Source organism: Motacilla alba, chromosome Z (assembly GCF_015832195.1).
Source record: "Motacilla alba alba isolate MOTALB_02 chromosome Z, Motacilla_alba_V1.0_pri, whole genome shotgun sequence".
Lineage (NCBI taxonomy): Eukaryota > Metazoa > Chordata > Aves > Passeriformes > Motacillidae > Motacilla > Motacilla alba.
This window is the reverse complement of record NC_052046.1, coordinates 43,689,596-43,710,401: the sequence shown is the minus strand read 5'-3', so window position 1 is coordinate 43,710,401 and position 20,806 is coordinate 43,689,596. Positions and strand designations below refer to the sequence as shown.

Genomic DNA, 20,806 nt, shown 5'->3' with positions numbered 1-20,806 from the left:
AAGTGAAGGGCTGGGATTACAAAGTAGTGATCTGAGCCATTTCTGATTTAAAAACTTGAAAATTATGAACTTCTTTTTTTTTTATTTTCCAGAAGGTTATTATAGGAACAGACTCTTACATAGAGATAACTTAAGATTACTAAAAATTGCTTCTGTGTTTGTGTGTTGGCAAATGCTTTTCAAACAAAAACTGTTATAAACATGCCAGAAACAAACAGTATTAATAGTTTCTTTTGTTTTTTAAATTTTCAATTAAAAAGAGATTCTTACCATGTTGTACCAGGCACTAACGATAAATTTCTCCTCCATTTCTCTTTGACTTTTTGTTTTCTCATATTCTTTCTGTAAAGCAAAAAAATCCATATATTTAAAGCCAAAGTATAATAGAAGTATTAGTCTCTAACTAAAAATCAATTAATTTTTACCACCAAACACAACGATTACTACCTCCAGGGAATGAAGCATTCTGTCCCGCTCCTGCAACTGATTTTTGAGTGCCTGAATCTCAGGAGCAGCACCCTGGTTCTGTTTAGGATCTAATGTGCGGATGACCTGTTAGAGAAAACCAGTTTGATTTTTATTAAATCCTGCAAAAGCAATCTTGTTAAGGAATTAAAACCTTTTAAGTCAGGCTAAAAAATAAAAACAGTAACTTAAATATGTCTACCTCTCCATCAACTGTGACATATTAGAGCATCTGAACAGGGCCTTCTTTTACAGGACTGAGAAACAAAACTACTGACAAGTGATACCTAAAAGATTCAGTATCCCAGACTCACATTTACAGTTCCTAACTCAGGCTACATTTCCTTGGGGCCTTAGTGACAGAAAGAACTTCTATAAGGTTTCTCTTGTCATAGCTATGATTTTCCTGCCTGTCAATTTCTCCTGCTTGAGGAAGGACAGCTTCTGTCCTTATGGATATTTGTCATGCTTCACCTACCTGGGGCACCAGATGCTGTAACTTCTTAGTAGCTCTGTTAAGCACTCTGCAGTACATGCATAATTGTTACACTTCTAAAAAGACAAAGGGACGCCGGTAAACTTGTATGTGTCATGCAAGAGTGCTAGCAAACAGAGCTAAACCAAGAACAAATCCAGCAAATTGCCTGAATTATTAAGCCTTTAATAAAAAATGGCTTGAAACTCTTTAACAACCTTTGGCTATATAGAAATAGACTTCTCTTATTTTATCCTTCGACTTATTTCAGAGTTGTGTCCAGATGCTGAAATAAAACAATGCTTTAAATTTAAGTGAGATATTTTTACTCTATGGTAAAATAAATCCTATGCGGAGTGGCTGACGGAGCTGGAGGTGTTTAGCCTGGAGAAAAGATAACTCTGGGAGCCCTTATCACTCTCTACTTGAAAGGAGGTTGTAGCCAGATGGGAGCTGTGGCCGCTTCTCCCAAGCAACCAGTGACAGGATAAGACAACACGGCCACAAGCTGTGCCAGGGAAGGTTTAGGTTAAATTGTTAAACATAGGAATGGGTTGCCTGCGGAGGTAGTGTACACATCCCTGGAGGTGTTCAAGGAATTAATTGGATGTGGCACCTAGGGCCATGGTCTCCTTAACACAGTTATGATCAGTCAAAAGCTGACTCAATGATCTTGGAGATCTTTTCCAACCTAAATGATTCTATGATTCTATTCTATAAAAGCATGTTATTTTTCTAAGAAAATACTCATTAGATCCGAATACACCTTCCATAGTGGAAGACTATAATGGTTCCACAATAAAAACCCTGCACCAAAACCCATCAATAATAACAAAAAGAAACAAAAAAAAAACCAGCTGCAAACCAAACACAAATAAAATGAAAACTGATAAGAAGATTACAAAAAGTTAACCTAAGCAATTAATGCTACTGTCCTATAAAACACCCTTTAGTAAAACAGCACAAACAAATATACAAATCTTACTGAAAAGTGAAATGCTGTCTTTCAGTGGAATATACTCTAAGACACAATAACTAATATAAAATTTGAGGGCAGGGGGGACAGAGGAGAAATTTTTTTAGACTTCCTGAGACATTTCACAAGAAGTCATTCAGGAAACTCCAAAGAAGTACAGGAAGAAAGCATAAAGTTTTGGCAAATTAGGACTCTACTTACAGATTCCAATGTAATGACATGCATTTAAAGACACTGATATGCTCTTAAGATACTCAAAATAGCAAAGTACAGTAAGAGAAGAAATAGGACTATGATTAAGACCAAAGTATTGTCATTTCAAAGCTAGTAGTATACCCACATCCCCAATACTTAAATGTTAGTCACCTCCTTGACAGAAGCATATATTAAACAATAAACACGAAAGAGAATGCTGAACATCAGAGAAATCTAACAACTACTGAAGGTGATTCAGTCAAAAAGATGACTTTACTGCAAAAAAGCATCAATAAAAAGTCTCAAAAATGGGTTGATCTTTTGCAGAATTAATCCATATTAAATACTGAAACAATAAGATGATAATCAATGGAGCTTCCTTTTCTTTACCTTATGACTGTGTATACAGATACCTCCTTCATTTTTATGAACATGTAAGACATGTAATACAGTCTCTGTCAGACAGGTGTGGAACGTATCTACTTACGCTTTTGGCCTTTTCCAAATACTTTTTGTATCGTTCTTCCATTTGTTTCATTTCCTCCTCCTTTTTCCGTAGAGCTTCTTGTAATTCCTCAATTTTAAGTGCTTTATGCCAGGAGATGCACACATTGGAAAATAACATCAGTATATTATGCATATTTTTATATTTTACAACAGACACTTAAGACACAGCTAAAACATATTTCAGTTAAGAAAAGCTGACAAGAAATCTGATGTGGCAGGTATCACAGATTTAATTACTGTATAGCTCAGAAACACATTAAAAATAGGTATTCCTATAAAATCTCATTAAATTGATTTTCTGGGATATAATTTTGCTTTCTAAAATTCTGGCAAATAAAGAAACGGAATCATAAAGCAATCATGTCACTGAACACATTTAGAAAATGGGTTTACTAATGACTTACAGATACTATAATATCTTAGCATGTATTACAGGCAAATATGATTTTTGTTATTTTATGGAAGTGGAATAAGTCCTAAGAAGCACAACTCCTGCTGCACATCTACTAAACTGTGAATGTGAATATACTAGATTTAATTTCCCCCTCACATTTTCTTAAGCAGCAATTGAGACCAGTAGGACAATTTAATTGCACAGATTTTTCCTGTGTCGGTATAAGAATATGTCAAGCCATTATTACTTCTACATCTTCTATACAACTTCTCAGATCTCAGAAAACAACATGATATTTTTTCTACTTTTTGCTCCATCTCACTACGAATAAAATAATTTTACCACAAACCAGAAAAACTGCCATTGGTTACAATTTTTTGCCTTATTCTAGAATAACTAGTCTTTTGAAAAATCCAGACTACCTCCCTCATTACTGCTCTGGAAAAAAACATAGTAATAATGTGCTAAAAAACTAGATACTGGGTTCTACCCTCTGAGCAATATGATATATATCTTACATTCTCTTTGACCAGTAACAGAAAATTTGCTCAAACTACAACACATTCTTGAAAACCCATTGGAGGAATATACATCGGAAGTAAAAGTGAGTCAGTGACAACAGCAAGGATCTTCTAAATTAGGGTCTTATGAGACATGACAATTCTGGACAGCTGAGGTTCAATGGCAGTGAGCTGGTATTTCTATGGCCAATGTCCCTGGGGTTTAGGACTAGATGATCTTTAAGGTTCATTCTAAGATGATCTTTAAGGTTCATTCTAACCCTTTAGCATTCTATGATTCTATGATTTCTTACTATAGTGTTTCTAAAATGGGATTCCCATGCATTTCAAGTGTTAAAAGCATCCTTTTGGTCACCCTAGTTTCCACAGAAATTTAACAACATACATGTCACTTCCATTAAAAATGTACATTTTGCTTACCTGATACCTCCTTTAGGTACTATAATTAAAGATGTTGCACCTGAAATAATCTACAAAGAAAAGAAATGGACTGCACAGGTAACTCACAACTGTTGTTGCATCTTGGTTCCAAATCTTCAATAATAGCTCGTTTCTTCTGTAGCTCATTGTTAGCTTCGTGGAGCTTCTCTCTGTTACAAACCACAGAAGCACATATTGTTTCCCCAGTGGTATTACTGTGCTTGAAATGAGTGCTAAGCAGAAGAGAAAATCCTCAGACAGAGATTATTTCTATGGGCATGATTGATTTTTTTTCTATGGAGCATGAGGACAAGTGACAATATCACTATAGAAATACTTGTTAGTTAGGATGAAAAACATTGTTCTGTATGGATAACTGCAACAGCAAACAGTTTCTGTCAATAACTGTACTTAATTTAGAATTTAGGAGTTAATTGTATGATGAGGTCCTAAAATGAATACTCATAACATATTACATTGAGGAAAGAATGGCTAAACCCAAAAGCAACAGAAAGTTCTTTTTGCAAGGCAGTCAAAAAGCAAATACTCTTTTAGGGAAGTAAAATATGTGCAGAATAGCACAATAAAATGACAGCACTTCCTAAAGTATTACTTCTGTGCCATAATGTATATCTAATAGTAAACAAACTAATTTTTTTTTATTATTAACATGCTTCCCTCAGAAAAAAATTGCTTAGTTCTTTTGAGCAAAGAGTTGCACAAAGTTAAGCAAAGTTTTCTACCCAACACAAGATGATGGCTCCCTCATTGCTCTTAATTTCACAATGGTTTTCTATGGGAAAAAATAGAATCTGAACAGCAGATTCCCAAATATTCCTGTGCTATCTAATCTCTCTAAGTTGCGTATTTTCCAGATCCATCACTAATGACTGTCTGCCTTCCTCACTATATAGAAAAACACATAATTTCACACTGCAAACAAAACAGGGAAACAAAAATACTTACAGATGTTCTTCAAGTTTCTTTTTCAGAAGAACCGACTAAAATAGAAAGTTAAATGTTTTATTTTAATATATTGTGAAGTTTTAATGTATTTTTAAAATTATTTTAAAACATGCAACTTTGACATTCCAACCAAAATCCACCTTTTTTACTTCAGTTTTAAATCACAACTGTAAATCATCTGTGGTATCTTTCTCTTCACAGCTGTGTGACTTTAGTAAAATTAGAGCCCTTCAGAACTTTACAAATATTTTCCCAGGAACTACATCAATAAAAGTAAGATCCATAAATGAGAGAATTCTAAGGCAGTTGTTTTAATTTGTTCAGTACCTTGTATTGGAAAGTGCAGCAAAATTTGCAAGGAGACCTGTCCTACTAATATTGCATTGCAACTTGCATGAAAACATATAGCAAATTAGTTGAAGTAAATTCCCATCCCCACAGAAACTACAAGGAGTAGAGTATTTCTAACTGCAATGTAGCAAAAATGTCACCTTTTTTTGTGTTTCTTATTTTTCTTGATTACAGACACATAAAAATCACCATACAACTTACAGTGTTCCACTTCCTGGTTAAATCACATTTAGATAAGCTCTTTGAATAAAAACTTTGAAGTAATTTTTAAATTTTAAACTCACTTCATCCACAGTGACTATTTTTCAAAAAAAAAACCAAAACAAAACAAACTCAATAAATGTCTATGAACTGAAAGTAGTGTTAAGTAAATAGAAAGCCATACTCACAATAGCCTTGAGCAGAAGCCCATGCCAAGAAACAGAGATGACATTAGTATAAAGCAAAACAGCAGCCAACAGAAGAAACTATTTAGAAAGTCATGAACAGAAAAAGTTAAAGCTATGCATTTTTCACGCATGTGCAATTTCTTCCTCTGTTCTCATGAGCAATTTTCATCTTGTAACATTTTCTAAAACATGTCACTAAATCCAAAAATATAAAAAGAATAAAGAAGCACATTTACAAATAATTGTGTTTGAATCAGAATCCCAAAGGAAAGCAACTTCTATTTAGGAAAGTAATTTTAAAACAAAAATCATATAACTAACAAAACCAAGGGAAATAGCCAGCCTGCTGGGCTACAAGTAGAATTAAGAGATGCAGGTGTTTTTGTGGTGTGATGCTGAATTGTGTTATTGCCACACTAACTGAATACAAAGCACATGTAGAATATTTCAATCTGCAACTGCCTTTTTAGTTTGTGTTTATATGGTATGAATCACATGGGAGGCATCGCATGTGACTGATGGTCCACAACACCATCAAAATACAAGATAAAATAATCCACAAAATTATTTCATTGTTTTTTCTCCAACGTTCTTCCTACAAAGATTTAGTCACCTTGATAACAGAAAAAATTACTGTGTGCACTCAAAAAGCTTTTTAGCTTGGTTATGCTTCAAAATATTGTCTTTGATCACATTCCTGGGGCATGTTTTTACATTATTACAAAGGAGATTTTCTTATTGCATGACAAGAAAGGTAGGGAGCCATAAAAACAAGTGAACACGGCTCTATTCATTTCACAGTCAGAAATTTGCAGAAGCTAAGGATCTGCAGGTTTTGACCATTGGCTTTTTTATTTTTTGCAGTCCTCTGAACAGCTACAACAACACTACCCTTTATGTAACAAAAAAAATATTTGTATGCATCTTTATCAGTCACAAATCATTTGAACTGTCCCCATCACTTGTATCTGATCATTTAGGGGACTACTAGCTGACTGGGACAAGAAAGGGAAAAACCTGGAAGCAGTGCCCATTTCCCTAAGGTAACAAAATCAAAATTGAACTCAGCTTTTTTTTTTTGCATCCTTTTATTGCACTTGGGTTTATCTTGAAACAGACACAACTACTAGTCAACACTGATTCCACTGGTGTATTATTTACCTAGTAGCTGCACTGTTTAAGGGGGTAACCTCTCTTCCAGCTAGATAGATCATGTTTTCACATGCAAGAAACTAACAATTTAGAGATAAACAGCCCAATCAATTAAAAGAAGCAGAAATGAGTTTACCCACATTAACTGATCCAAGACACATGATTAAGAAAGAGACTGAAACACTCAATGTGCTGTTCTAGGTACCCAAAGATCCTGTATATACTTGGCAGATAAAGTCAGACAGATCATTCTAAAAATGGGCAAATATTACTTCTGGGATTTCTGCAGTATCAGTAAGCTTTAAAGACTAGTACAAATCTAAAATGTAATTACTGTAATTGCTGTTCTCTCATATGAAGATAAGTCTCCTAAACAATACAGAAATAAAAGTATTTTTGCTTGAAGTTCTTTCATGCTTAAACAAACCAAAGGAACAAGTCTGTCCCATTTTTCAGGGCAAAGTTTGGTTTCATTTTAGATGTTAAAGTTAGGGGCAGATGGTTAGGTTCTGGCCTGAGGTTAAGCTAACTTAGCAGGATGTGGGAAACTAAGGATCATCATGTCAGAAGACTGCTGAATGAGATCAATAACACTGTGAGGTGATGAAAGTCACAAAACAACACCACGATGGATGGTCAGATTTTCAAGAATGCTGAGAGTAATGATAGAATGGCTTTGGTTGGAATGGCCTTTTAAAGGTCACGTAATCCAACCCCTTCAACAAGGAGGGACTCCTCCAAACTAGATCAGGTTGCTCAACGCACTGTCCAATCTTGCCTTGAATATTCTATGGATGGGGCATCCACAGCTTCCCTGGGTAACTTGTTCCAGTGTCTCACCAAATGAAAAAGTGGCTGAACTTCATGGCTAACTGAAAAGGTAACAGAATTCTGGGGACCTTTTAGGGAGATGTTTATCAGTAATATCATGTAAGGCCAAGACCGCATATGTTACATTATAAAAAACATTAGGCATGGGATGGATTTAACAAGTGGTTCAGAAGTAACTAAAAGCAGGGTGTTTATATAGAAAGGAATTAGGGCAGAGACCAGGAGAACAAGGATGATAAAAGACAGTGATAAGACATGCAAAGGATGTGGTCAGAGCTGTTCAGATAACTGTTGAGTAGCCCCACATGACCACTGCATTCTGGAGGACAGTACGTCAAACCTATTCTGAGCACACCAGACACATCTGAGTTGATTCTGTAGTCTGAAAGATGGGGGTAAGGAGGCCTTTGCCTGGCTAGCAAGGTAACACCCAGAATGGACTAATCATGCATCCCAACAGAATGTGTCAGTGCCCATTACACACAGCTGCCTTCCACTGCACTTCAGTACAAAATCAAAACTGTCTACCCTTGTGGACCTTGGCACAGAGCATGTAACACTACAAGGACACTTGCCTGGGTTACAACACTACCTCTACACCTTTTTGGGCATGTCTAAAAATAACTTCAGCTTTAAAACAAAACTTAAAAAAAACAAACCAAACCAACCAACCAACAACCCTGAGCTCTGACCATACATTTCAGGACTGAATGAAAATGAATTTTCTGGACTGAGCACATTTACAGTATAAGTACATAAAAATATGAATCTCAAATTCAATTTTGCAGAAAAATAGCAAAAAACAGAGGAAATGAGCTAAAAATTATGTACTGGTGAACTGTATGCTGTGTCTCTCCTATTGCTTTTTCTTACATTTCTGAAGAATCACTCTTTTTGTATGCCTGTCCTAAAGATAACTCAGGTAGTCTCAGCCCAACTTCTACCTACTTGAGCAGCTGGGTTTAACTTCTGAAGTTTGCTCTGCTTTACAAGGGAGATTGCATGAGGAAACCACAATGTCAGAGGTTCTTGCATCTTCAACATCTCCCGGAGTCTACACTCACTCTCCTACTTCCTTAAGAGTAAATTAAATCCTATCGAATTCAGCAAAAAAGGCCATGGGATCAGTACCTATAAATTACCACTGCTATGGTCAGACCAACACAGAAGCCATGAGTGCAGACACACCCTAAATTACTGACCTAACCAGAGCCTCAAAAGGAGCACAATTAAAATTGCAGTAAATAAAGCTGAATACAATTTGACAGAGATAATTTACAATACTCAGTATCTGAGAATAATTCTTGCATGTACTTGTTAACCCTGAAAAGATTTTGGCCAATAATCAAGACAACAAAGAACATCTCAGAATAGACCTATTTTAATGTGCATTCTAAAACACATTTTAAGTTACTCAGGAAAATAATCTTGATGGAAATCAACTAGGTGTTTAACAATCATAAAGCTTATTGTGAAAATGTAAAGGGTAAACTAAATTTAACATATTCTTAAATTTAAATTTACATAAGCATCTAATAAAAAAAACCTTTCACTATGTTATATAAATTAGTTAAAACAAACTCACGAAAACAGAAAGCAGCACATTACAGTTTGTTGCCAGTTAGCAACAAGGTACACTGAGATTGTGAGCATACACTATGCATACACAGTCCAACAAATTGCTGCTTTCAATAAGGTTCTAGAGCTTCTTTTTTGAAATACAGGAGATAAACAATTTTTGAGTGGAAGACTGAAAGTTGTTTTCCACACTAACACACCTACAATGTGTATTCTTACATTTCAAATAAAGTTAATCCTGCATACAGAAACAGAAAATGCTGCATTGTGTTGAGGGTCTAATTATTTGACTTCTTTTTTAGTTTTTGCCTGCCTGGCTTTTTTCATTCTGAGATACATTTTAATGAAGAATTACAGACCTTTCAGTGGCTGGAAAGGCCTTAACTTTCATTAAGAAAACTAAACCCAAAACAACTTCAGATGCTTTATTCATGGAGAATCAATTTTCTCAATTCCCTCCAAAGCCCTGTATTCTAATTAAATAATTTAAATGCTGAGTTTTCTATTGCAACAGACACAATTATTTAAATTAAACATGTATGACACTTTTTCTACGTAGGTTTTTTATTCTAGACAATTGCCTTACATCCTAGTTAGAGAAGTACAATTTACTGGTAAGACCATACAAGTAAATACACAAAACTATTAAAAATGTCAGTTTGTATAATTCTTTTACTTTTTTACAAAAAGGTGAAAGTTTCAAAAATGGTAACTAATTGAACGTAAGTTTGATGTACATTTCTACTTACATCTTCAGCTTTTGAACCTTGATCCTGCAAAGATTTTTGTAGTTCTTCAACCTGGGACTGTACTTCCAGAAGCCTCTGATTTACCAATCTAGGAAAGAGACATTATTTCTTTTTCAGAAAAAAAAAACCAAACTAAAAGAGGCAGTCTCAGATTTATAGTGTCCAGTGTTTTCAGATCATCTACACAAAAAAAATTCAATACTGTAAATTACTCACAAGAAAATTACAGCAGTAGTTAGAGCTTACAGCAGTTCCAGAGATTGTGACACCCAGACATTCATCCAGAACATTCTCATATTCCTCAAGGACAACATAAATGCATGCAGAAATCAGTTCTATATATATGGAAAAAGACCTTTTAATAGTCAGTTTTACTATGAGAGAGCTGCTAGCTTATGCTTCCACACCTTTACAGAACCCTATAAACCTGTAGGTTGGAAGAGATGTCCACAGGTTGCCTAGATCCAATCTCCTCCTTAAAGCAGGTGCATTTACAGCAGATTGCTGGGAATCATATCCAGCACCAGGTTCAAGCACTTGTAAGGACAGAGGTCTAACAGTCTCTTTAGGCTTCTCTTCTAGAGCTCTGACCCATACTCCATATTTTGTCTGTTGCCTCTTGTCCTTTCACTAATAATCTCTTGAGAATGGCCCTAATCTGTCTTCTTTCTACCTTCCCATCAGGCAGATGCAGTTCACAGTACTCTCTTCTATGTCACCTGTCCTTTAGCCTGGACAAACCCAGTTGTCAGTTTTATCCCACCTATCACACATTACAGTGTCTCTCAGCAGTATTCTGCTGCACTTCTATACATCCACATCTCTCTGGTACTGTGGAATCCAAAACTACATGCTCTGTCCAGATGTGATACCATAAGTACTGATGAGAGGTGAACAATCATTTTCACAGATTGACAGCCTGCACCTCAATGAGGACTGTCCAGATGACAGTCAACTGCAAGGTCCCCAGACAACACATCCTCCTTTGCCACCCACTAGGACCCTAGGGCTTTTGCAGCAGAGCTGCTCCACAGCCAGGGACAGGAATCTCATCAGTTCATTACTCTGGACTATTGAGCTCCTCTGAATAAGTTTTGCCTTTCAGGACATCCCGAAATGGTATCATTCTCCAACTTACTAAGACTGTAGCACCTTTCATCAGTGATGCTGTTAATAAAAGTGACAAACAGCGCTGGTACTGGTACTGATGACTGAGGAATTGGTTGCCAGCAGGGTTTCATTTCACTGACAATACTATTTTAGGCTCAGCTGTCTGATCACTGTCCAATCAATTTTTTTTTGCTCACTTAACTGTCCACTTATTTAGTTTACATCCAGGCATTCTGAACATAAGGTTACCATGGGACACTTTAGCAAAGGCTTTGCTAAAGCTAAGTATCGTCCTCTTGCCCTTCTTCACATGTGCAGTCATCTCATTGTCAAGACAATTGGATTAGTTAGGCATGATTTGCTCTGAATAAATTCATGTTGACATCTGCTAATTACTTTCCTGTCCCTCATGTAGCTGGAAATAGATTCCAGATGGACTTGCTTTGTGAAATTTCCAGAAAGTGAGCGATGGCTGACCAATCTCAGTAGTTCCTTATGTTCTTTTTCTTGTCCTTCTTGAACATGAGTGCAGTATTTACCTTTTCTGAGGCTTCAGGCACCTCCCCCAGTTGAAGAGGAAGATGGGAGAAGATTAGATAAATAATGGATTCAAAGCTTAGATACAAAGCAGCCTCACATCACTATCAGCCAAATACTGTGGCATGCTCTGATGCACTCTGTCTGGTCTCACAGATGTCTGCATGCTGATTGGTTCAATGCAGCAGGGTCAGCTAGAGAAGCCTGCCAAGGAACATGTCCTGTTGAGTTTTAAATATCTACAAGGATGAAGACAACCACTCTGGGCAACATACTCCAGTGTTCAGCAACCCTCACGGTGAAAAAAAAAGTATATTCTCACATTCAGATGAAATATAATGTGTTTTAAGCTCTGCCCACACCCTCTTGCCATGTTACTGAGTATTACTGACAAGAGTCTATCTCCACTTTCTTTAGACCTTCTCATCATACACTTTGATAAGATACATTGATAAGATCTAACCTAAGCCTTCTCTTTTCCAGGCCACATAGTCTCTATCCCTCAGACTTTACGCATACAAAAGACTCTACAGTCCTATAATCACATCCTCGTGGCCTTTCACAGGACTGATTCCATTAAATCCATGTCTTTCTTCTCCTGCAGATGCCTGCAGGAAGGTCAACTGAAGCAGAGGACAAAATTTCTTACCTGTTTTCTGTCTCCAGTTCATTCTTCCGCAAGTTTGCATCATCAAGAAGGCTCTGCAACAAGGCAATCTTCTCATTGTCAGAACCTTCTTGGTTCAATTTTAACATCTTGTTCTCATGCTGAAGGCGGATGAGTTTCTCCCTAAACAGATACAATACAATTTTGTAAGAAAAAGAATACCAATATCTATAACAAAGAAAACAGTTTACCATATGAAGTAAAATAACAACACAAGTCTTTTTAAGGCAGATGCTGCAGCAATCATATCTCCAAACCCCCAAATACAAACCCAGTGTAAGTTGTAATTGCAGAACACAGAACACAAAGAAATTACCTCAGTGCCCCCATCAGATCTCACAGTACAGTTCAACAAATATATAGGGAGAACAGAGAATGCAAAGTTAATACCAACAGTGAAGAAAGACTGCAATCTCAGCTGCCACTAAACTACTGCATTATCCTGAGCAAGTAATTTCAACCCTTAGTCTTAGAATCACAGAACCATTTGGGTTGAAAAGACTCTTAAGATCATCAAGATCCAACATAAACCCAGCACTGCCAAGTCCACCACAGAACCACATCCCTTAAACACCACGTCTACACATCTTTTAAATACCACCAGGGATGACGACTCAATCACTTCCCTGGGTTTAATGCTTGGTGACTCCACCTGGTGAAGAAACGATTCCTAATATCCAACCTAAACCTCCCCAGCACAGCTTAAGGAAAAAAGACCAACCCCCACCTCCTTTCAAGCAGTTGTAGAGAATTATAAGCTTACCCCTGAGCCTCCTTTCTCCAGGATAAACAACCTCCTGCTCCTCATAGAACTTAACTCTCTAGACCCTTCTCTAGCTCTATTGTCCTTCTCCGGACACGCTCCAGCCCCTCAATGTCATTCTTGTAGTGAGAGTGTGCAAAACTGGACAGGGGATTTGAGGGGGGGCCACACCAGTGCCAATTACATGGGGATAATCCCTGCCCTGGTCCTGCTCGCCACTCTATTGCTGATACAGGCCAGGATGCCACTGGCCTTCTTGACCACTTGGGCACTCAATAGTTCATGTTCAGCTGCTGTCACCCAACACCAAATCCACACCAGAACAACAGGTGCCATCCACAGGGACCTGGACAAACTGAAGAAGTTGGGTAATGAAAACTTCATGAGGTTCAACAAGGCCAAGTGTAAGGTCCTGCACTTGGCCTATGGCAACCCCTGGTATCAGTCCAGGCTGGAGGATGAACTGAGAAGAGATGGAGAGCAGCTCTGGGGTGCTGGTGGGTGAGAAGCTGGACATGACCCAGCCATGGGCACTCCCAGCCCAGAAAGCCAAATGTATCCTGGGTTGTATCCAAAGCAGCGTGGGCAGCAGGGGAGGGAGGGGATTCTGCCCCTCTGCTCTGCTCTGGTGAGAGCCCACCTGGAACCCTGCATCCAGCTCTGAGGTCCCAGCACAGGAAGTATGTCAACTAATTCAAGTGAGTCCAGAGGAAGCTGCTAAGGTGATCACAGAGATGGAACACCTCTGTTAAAGCAGGTTGAGAGAGCTGGGGTTGGGGTTGTAGATCAGACTCCAGGGATACCTTAGAGCATCTTTACAGTGCCTGAAAGGAGCCAACAACAGAGCTGGAGAGAGATTTTTTACAAGAGCAGGGAGAGACAAGACAAAGGAGAGCAGTGTCAAATTGGAAAAGGGTGGTTGAGATTAGATATGAAACAGAAATTCTTTACTTTGAGGGTTTGGAGGCAATGGCAAAGGGAGTTCTGGCTGCCCTATACCTGGCAGTATTCCAGGCTAGGTTGGATGGAGATTTGAGCGACCTGGTGTACTGGAAGGTGTCCTTGCCCATGGCACAGTAGGTAGAACAAGATGATCTTTAAGGTCCCTTCCAACCCAAGGTGTTCTATGACTCTACAATGACTTCCCACTGTGCATCTTTTCAGCCACTCCTCTCCAAGCCTGCAGCACTGTACACATTGTTGTGATCCAAGGGCAGGACCTTGGCCATGCAGAACTTCATACAACTGTCCTCTATCCACTGATACAACCTGTTCAGATTCCTCTGCAGAGCCTTTTGACCATCCAGCAGATCAACACTGTCCTGAGTAACCCAAAATGTTATTGTATCTATCTGTGCCCAAAATTGTTACCCTCTTCCTGCAGCTGGAAAACAGAATGGTGGGGCAGGGGCTGGGGAATTGCCCCAGGCTCTTTAAAAATTGAAGCACTCAGGCAAAGTCACTCTCTGCCCACTCTGCTTGACTCTTGGTTTTCTTGCCCCTACTTGCTACAGTAGCAAGTCAAGATGCACTATTTGACAAGCAAAAACTGTTTCAGAGCGAATTTTCCAACACCCATTTGCAGCCACCCGCTCAGTACCCTACAGCGGATCCCACCCAGCCCCATGGACTTGTGGGCGTCTTAGTGGCACAGCAGGTAGCATAGCTGTAAGCAGGCATAGCATAGCTGTTTCCTCCTCTATTGTGGCAACTTTATTCAGCTTCTTGCATCTGTCTTCTAGATCAGAGGTGTTACTATGAAAGACTGTGGCACTGAAGGCTTTAAGTAGATCAACCTTCTCCTTATCCTTTACTGGTATGGTTCTCCTTGCAATCGATAAGGGACTGAGATTCTCCTTAACCCTCACTTAATTGTGAATGTATTTATAGAAACATTTTTTATTGTCTTTTATTGGCAGTAGCCAGAATAAGATCTAGTTGGGCTTCGGTCCATCTAATTTTCTCCCTGCATAACTGCACAACATCTCTGTATTCCTCCTGAGTGGCTTTGCCCCTTCTTCCAAACACGATACAATCTTTTTTATCCCGAGTTCTGGCCAAAGCTCTCTATGCAGCCAAGCCAGTCTTCCTGATGGCTCACCATTTGGCACTTAGAGACAGCCTGCTCCTGCACCTTTGCACCTTAACAGTCCCTTCTTGCCCTCCCAGAGTCTTTTGCTCTTCAGGATTGACTTCCAAGCAACTCTGTCAACCAACCTGTAAACAGGTCAAAGTCTGCCCCATAGAAGTCCAAACTGGAGGTTCTGCTGGCCTCTCTCCTTAATTCTCTGTGAATCAAAAACTCTCTCATTCAGTGCTTGCTGGCCCAAGACGGCCTCTGATCATCACATCATCTACCAGTCCTTCCCTGTTCACAAACAGTGAGACCACATCTTCCCTAGTTGGCTTGCTCAGCAGCTGTGTTAGAAAGTTATCTTCCACGTAGTTGAAGAACCTTCTACACTGATCCCTTTCTGCTGTGCAGCATTTGCAGCAGCCATCTGGTAAGTTGAAGTCCTCCATAAGAAGGGCCAGCAATCTCAAGACCTCCCAGCTCCTTAAAACATAGTATCATAGACATGTGGTCTATAACACACCCACCAGAATATCTGCCTTGTGGCCTTCCCCTTAATTCTTACTCAAAAATACTCAACTCTTTTGGTACCATCATCAAGCTACAGGCAATCACGACAGGGCAACAACAAATAACTTTTTCTAATATCCAACTTAAACCTTCCTTGACACAAATTCAGACCATTCCCTTGGGCCCTGTCACTGGTAAGAACAGAGAAGAGATGAGTGTTTGCCCTTCCTCTTCATCTCAAAAGGGAGGATAAAATCTTTGCTCAGTCTCCTCCTCTCCAGGCTGAACAGATTAAGTGACCTCAGCTACTCCTCACAGAGTTTCCCCTCAAAGGCCCTTCACCATGTCTGCAGCCCTCCTTAGGATGCTAAGAGCTTTGTGTCTTTCCCATATTGTGGCACCCAAAACTGCACACAGGATTCTGCCCCAGCTCAGAGCACAGCAGGACAATCCCCTCCCTTGCCTGGCTGGTGATGTTGTGCCTGATGCCCCCACACACACAGTTGAGCCTCCTGTCTGCCAGGGCACTGCTGACTAATGTTCAACTTGCCATTGACCTTTGTAGAGGTTAGTAAAACAAAGCATGCATTAACTTACTTTATTTCAGGAGTAATGATTTCTGCTGCTAAACTGTCTGAAGGCTCTTGTCTTCCCAGAGGCATCAATCCTGAGTAAGGAAAAGCATACCACTGACTTTTTCACATGACAAGAAGTAGACATTGTTCTAGAAGCTTCACACTACTGCTAGACAGCATGTAAAATGACACAAAGTCAGGCTACAGCAAAACTGACAAACACAATTTCATTTGGTGAACCATTATGTCTGATTTCATCCATTCTGAAGAAATAATGTTGCAGTTTATTTCCTGCTCATAATCTTATCTAAGAACGACAAAGGTACACAAGATTACACATACAAATGAACTGTAACACAGGAAACATCATGAGAAAATATGTCTCTAAAGAAAACTATGTAACTACATAGAAATCAGATATACATTATAAAAATATCCCACTGGAGAGCAGACTAAAATTCTGATTGACTCAAATAACACTCAAAGCTTTTGCTTGCTTATGAAGCTATGAATAGTTGAAGTTTTTCACTGCTGATTTTAGAACAGCTTAAATTTATTCTGTGCTAAACAAAAGCACATTCAATATTCTACAGAAAACTTGTGTACACTTCAGAAAAGAGGCATTTAATCTCCTTATTTGCCCTTTACCTGTAGTGGTGAGTTGACCCTCCTGAGCTTGTACACATCTAAGTTCTTCAATAGTTTCTTTCAAAGAATCCCTTTCTGTTCTTAATCTCTGAATAATTGGAAAGAGAATGAATATCAGTCTTGGCAGTCCAAATCCATCTCTAACAGCCTTCAAAACTTTTATTATTTAATGTAACTCTAGAAATTACTTTCAAATTAAGGTATCACAGTCTCTTCCATAAAAGAATAAATGTAAGTATTATATATTCCACAAGAACAGTGGTTTGGGGTTTCTTTTTGGGAGAAGGGTTGCTGATCTTATTGGACAAAAAATAGCAGGGGTATAAGTTTACAAAATCAAGATATTAGTGACACAAAGTTCTGGTACCCATAGTAAACAGCATCCACAGGGCCACTCAGCAGTTTTCCTTTCATTGGGGTTTCCTTTCATTGGGCAAGGGAAATGGGAGAGAGTTGAGAGACCACAGATTTTTCCCTCACCATGAATCAAAGATTCAGCCAGGAGTGAAATAACAAGCAGGTAAGTACAGAGTCAACATAACATACTGCTTTTACTTCACTTTGTTTGTCTTTCACCACTGAAAGTGTGAGCAACATTTCCATATTGCATTCCTCCTGTGTGTCAGCTGTTCTTGTCATACACCAGCACTTTGGCTATAAAAGAAAACTCATTGCTTAAGACTCGGTCCAAAGAGAAATGAAGAACAGAACTGGATCACCTTGGGATCCAGACAGATGTGCTATTCAGTAGCACCAGGCTACTCTTTCAATTTGGCACAACGACCCTTCTGGCAAAAAAAATTGAGAATCTACAAGTAACACCAAGTTTTTGTCCAGAAGGTTGCCAAGAGTCAAAAAAAAGGAAAGAAATTGGCTACAATGTAATGATCCAAGTTGTAGTTTGCTCCACAATCAGACATGTTCAGTATTACTAAATGGTCCACGATAGACCTTGCCTCTGTATAGTTATGGAGTTGTGTTGGCTGACAGCATTTCATTTTACTAACAGCTGACTGCCAAATGTCAGAATATTTTAGTGACTAGAAAAAGCTCTAAGGCTTCACTAGTACAAGCAGCTCAATAATTATCTTATGTTACTTGTAACACACTACAGAGGTAAACTTCCAAGCTACTTTGATGAAGATATGAAACACTACCATGCTTTGCTAGAACATAAGGAAAATAATATAATCAATTTGAGTAACTATTTCCAAAATATAGCTGACAAGATACAACTACCTAATTTGTGACCTGTGGTGGGCTACTTTACTGATACATATTGACAACAGCGAACAGAAAGAGTAGGTAATACAGTGAATCACTAAACTCATGTAATGAGGGACTTCTAGCTGTAATTTACTTCTCACAGGTGCATATCCATTCAAAAGAATGTACTTAAAAACAACACCCAGCTCAAAAAAAAAAAAGCTATTTGGCAGGGGGTAATTCAGAAAACTACAGGACAATGGCCAGCAATACAGATCCTTTGTGCAAGATGAAATGGTCCACTAAGCCATGGATAAGCCACAGAAACAACTTTACCATTGTTCAACATAAAAGAATTTAAAAAAACCACCAATTGAAAAATAAAAAGCAGGAAGGAAAGCTAAAGCACAATACCAACACAGTTATTATGAGCATTCCAGCCTGATTTGAAGGGCAGATGGAAGTGATGTGAAGGTCAAGTGTCCATCAGAGCTTGAAAATCTAATGAAAAATGGGAATCAATGGCCTACGAACATAAAGTAACTGAAAACTTGCAGTTCCAATTATATTTAAATACTGGGCTTGGAAATCTTGGAAATAACTGGACATGAAATATGACTATTGAGGAAAAAGCCTGCAGAGTTTCTGATAGTTGGATGAATGGACTTAGAATTAAAACATGCCTAAGAAACTGCTAGCTGCAATTGCTGACATTGATTTTAGGTAGTTTGAACCACCTGCATATACATCCATAAGAAACAAGCTGAAATTAACTGTTGAGAAATGACAGTGTGTAAGAGAAGTCTGAAGGATCAGTCTCGGCAAGATTGCAAAGCAATTAATCACAGAATCACTAGCAGCAAATGACACAAGAGGATGGGGAGAAATTCATAACTACCCTGTATGTTCCACATTGGCAGTACAAGATAAGTCAACAAGGAGCTGTCATAAAAGCTGAGATTGCCACAAAGGACATTTCCCTCCACACAACTACTAAGCCTCTTCCTACACTAGTGATGATTCCACAAAGAGAAGCATGCTGATGGTACCTCAAATAATGCCTTAGGGAAAAAAAGCAACAGGAATTTAGCTCTAGGATGATAACTGCAGAAACCCTGTTGTAAATAGCTTTTCAGAATACATAATAATTACCCTGGGTATTAATTAACGTTCTCATGGTAAATGGTCAGGAAACAACTTCAGATGCCAAATATGAAGGCTTTTCCTCTTAAAAATGTGTTGCATATGATTTTGTACAGTCACTTTATTCCATGCTGTACAATTCTAAGGTTTAAAAACTATCTTGTACACAAACATTAGAAAATTTTGGAGGAAAAAAGACTTCCTAATTTAAAAAGACAGCTAACTACAAATACCACATCTCTGTGTTATAAATGATACAAAGTTGCTATTGTTACTAACAAAAAAACAACACCTTGGCACTTACATCTTTTTCTTTTTGGAGGCTGTCTACTTTTTCTTTCAGTCGTTTGCATTCATAATCTAATTTATCAGCTTTCTTGGATTCTTCAGATAACCTGTTTTGTAGTTCAACTGCCTGTGAGAACAAGAATCAATAATGTGTCTGCAAATGTTAAAACAAAATACACAAGACAAAGTAGCCAATTACAATGCACCACAAGTCATGTTGTAAAACAACTGAAATAGTTACTTATAGGACATAGGAAAAACTTCTTTCATCAGTTGTTCTGTGTTTGAGCAAAATAAAAAGCATTTAAATATTAGGTCTTAGTGCAAGCAGAAGATAGAAAAAATGTGAAGTATTTTCACTACATCTAAAACAAGAATTTAAACTCAAGCAAGGCTTACAGAAAAAACCCATGTAGTTCTACAAATCAAAAAGATTAGGAACAGCAGAAAAATCTTTCTGCATTCTGAAAAGTGTAGTAAAAAGAAAAGACTCTGAAGAAAGCAAATTATCTACATCTTTTGTTAACTCTACTTCATAAGCCTCACTCAGAATTCAGCTACTAGTTTATGCAGCCAGGTAACATTCCCTAACCTGAGATGTCCTAATAATTTTTAATACACTAACAAAAAAGATTCAGCCACAGGCTCCAAACGATTTTCTTTATTTCAGTGAGAAACACTGCCACATGTATGCGTTCAACTACAGATCAGTAAAGAACTCTTAAGTAAGCAGAAATATGAAAGCCAAGCACAACCAGACGTAAATCAGTGAAGTCTTCCCTTTTCAAAACTTTAAGCCTTTACTAACAAAGATTCATTCCCAGAACACTAATAAAGCTCATAATGCAGAGAGCATGAGAGCAAATAAGCTAAATAAAGACTGACCTGCAAACACAAAAGCTGAATGAAGACTCAGCTAAAGACCTATAGCGTCTTCTGAATCAGTTTATAAGAAGGCTTTTTTATGGCTTTTAGATTACAAAGGAAGTGATTAAAGCAGTAGCCATATCTACATCAAGATACCGTATTGATTCTAATGGCCTTTTATTTTCAATTTGTACAACTACAGCAAAACAACTACAAGGCCTAAAATATGCATGGTCCTAAGTCTTAGAGAAGGACTTTGCTGCTGTTGTTCCTAAATTAAAGGCTGCAAAACCAGCACAGGCCTGCATTTTCTGAGATTAAAGAAATGAATATATAAGATATGAACATATTTCATTTTTCAGATGTGACATTTATCACTGATGCTATCAGAATAACTGCAAGTATAACAAAACAACTGCAGGCCTTCACCAGTGACAGTGCCACCACTT

The 20,806-nt window shown here is 38.1% G+C and overlaps 1 protein-coding gene across 6 annotated transcripts in view; it reads right to left on the bottom strand.

The window, feature by feature from the left end:
- The window catches only part of HOOK3 (hook microtubule tethering protein 3), an 87,170-nt gene that overhangs the window by 13,398 nt on the left and 52,966 nt on the right, over nucleotides 1–20,806 (bottom strand). For 2 of the 6 annotated variants that reach the window (XM_038124094.1, XM_038124099.1), the window contains exons 12-22: nucleotides 19,507–19,617; nucleotides 16,854–16,941; nucleotides 16,228–16,297; nucleotides 12,266–12,406; nucleotides 9,970–10,057; nucleotides 5,660–5,737; nucleotides 4,920–4,954; nucleotides 4,041–4,123; nucleotides 2,599–2,699; nucleotides 448–552; nucleotides 271–342 (exon numbers count right to left, since the gene is read on the bottom strand). In XM_038124094.1, coding sequence (XP_037980022.1) covers nucleotides 271–342; nucleotides 448–552; nucleotides 2,599–2,699; nucleotides 4,041–4,123; nucleotides 4,920–4,954; nucleotides 5,660–5,737; nucleotides 9,970–10,057; nucleotides 12,266–12,406; nucleotides 16,228–16,297; nucleotides 16,854–16,941; nucleotides 19,507–19,617 — 972 coding nt within the window. The remainder of the gene's footprint in view (nucleotides 1–270; nucleotides 343–447; nucleotides 553–2,598; nucleotides 2,700–4,040; nucleotides 4,124–4,919; nucleotides 4,955–5,659; nucleotides 5,738–9,969; nucleotides 10,058–12,265; nucleotides 12,407–16,227; nucleotides 16,298–16,853; nucleotides 16,942–19,506; nucleotides 19,618–20,806) is intronic. The other 4 variants (XM_038124096.1, XM_038124097.1, XM_038124095.1 and 1 more) reach the window with 3 other exon arrangements.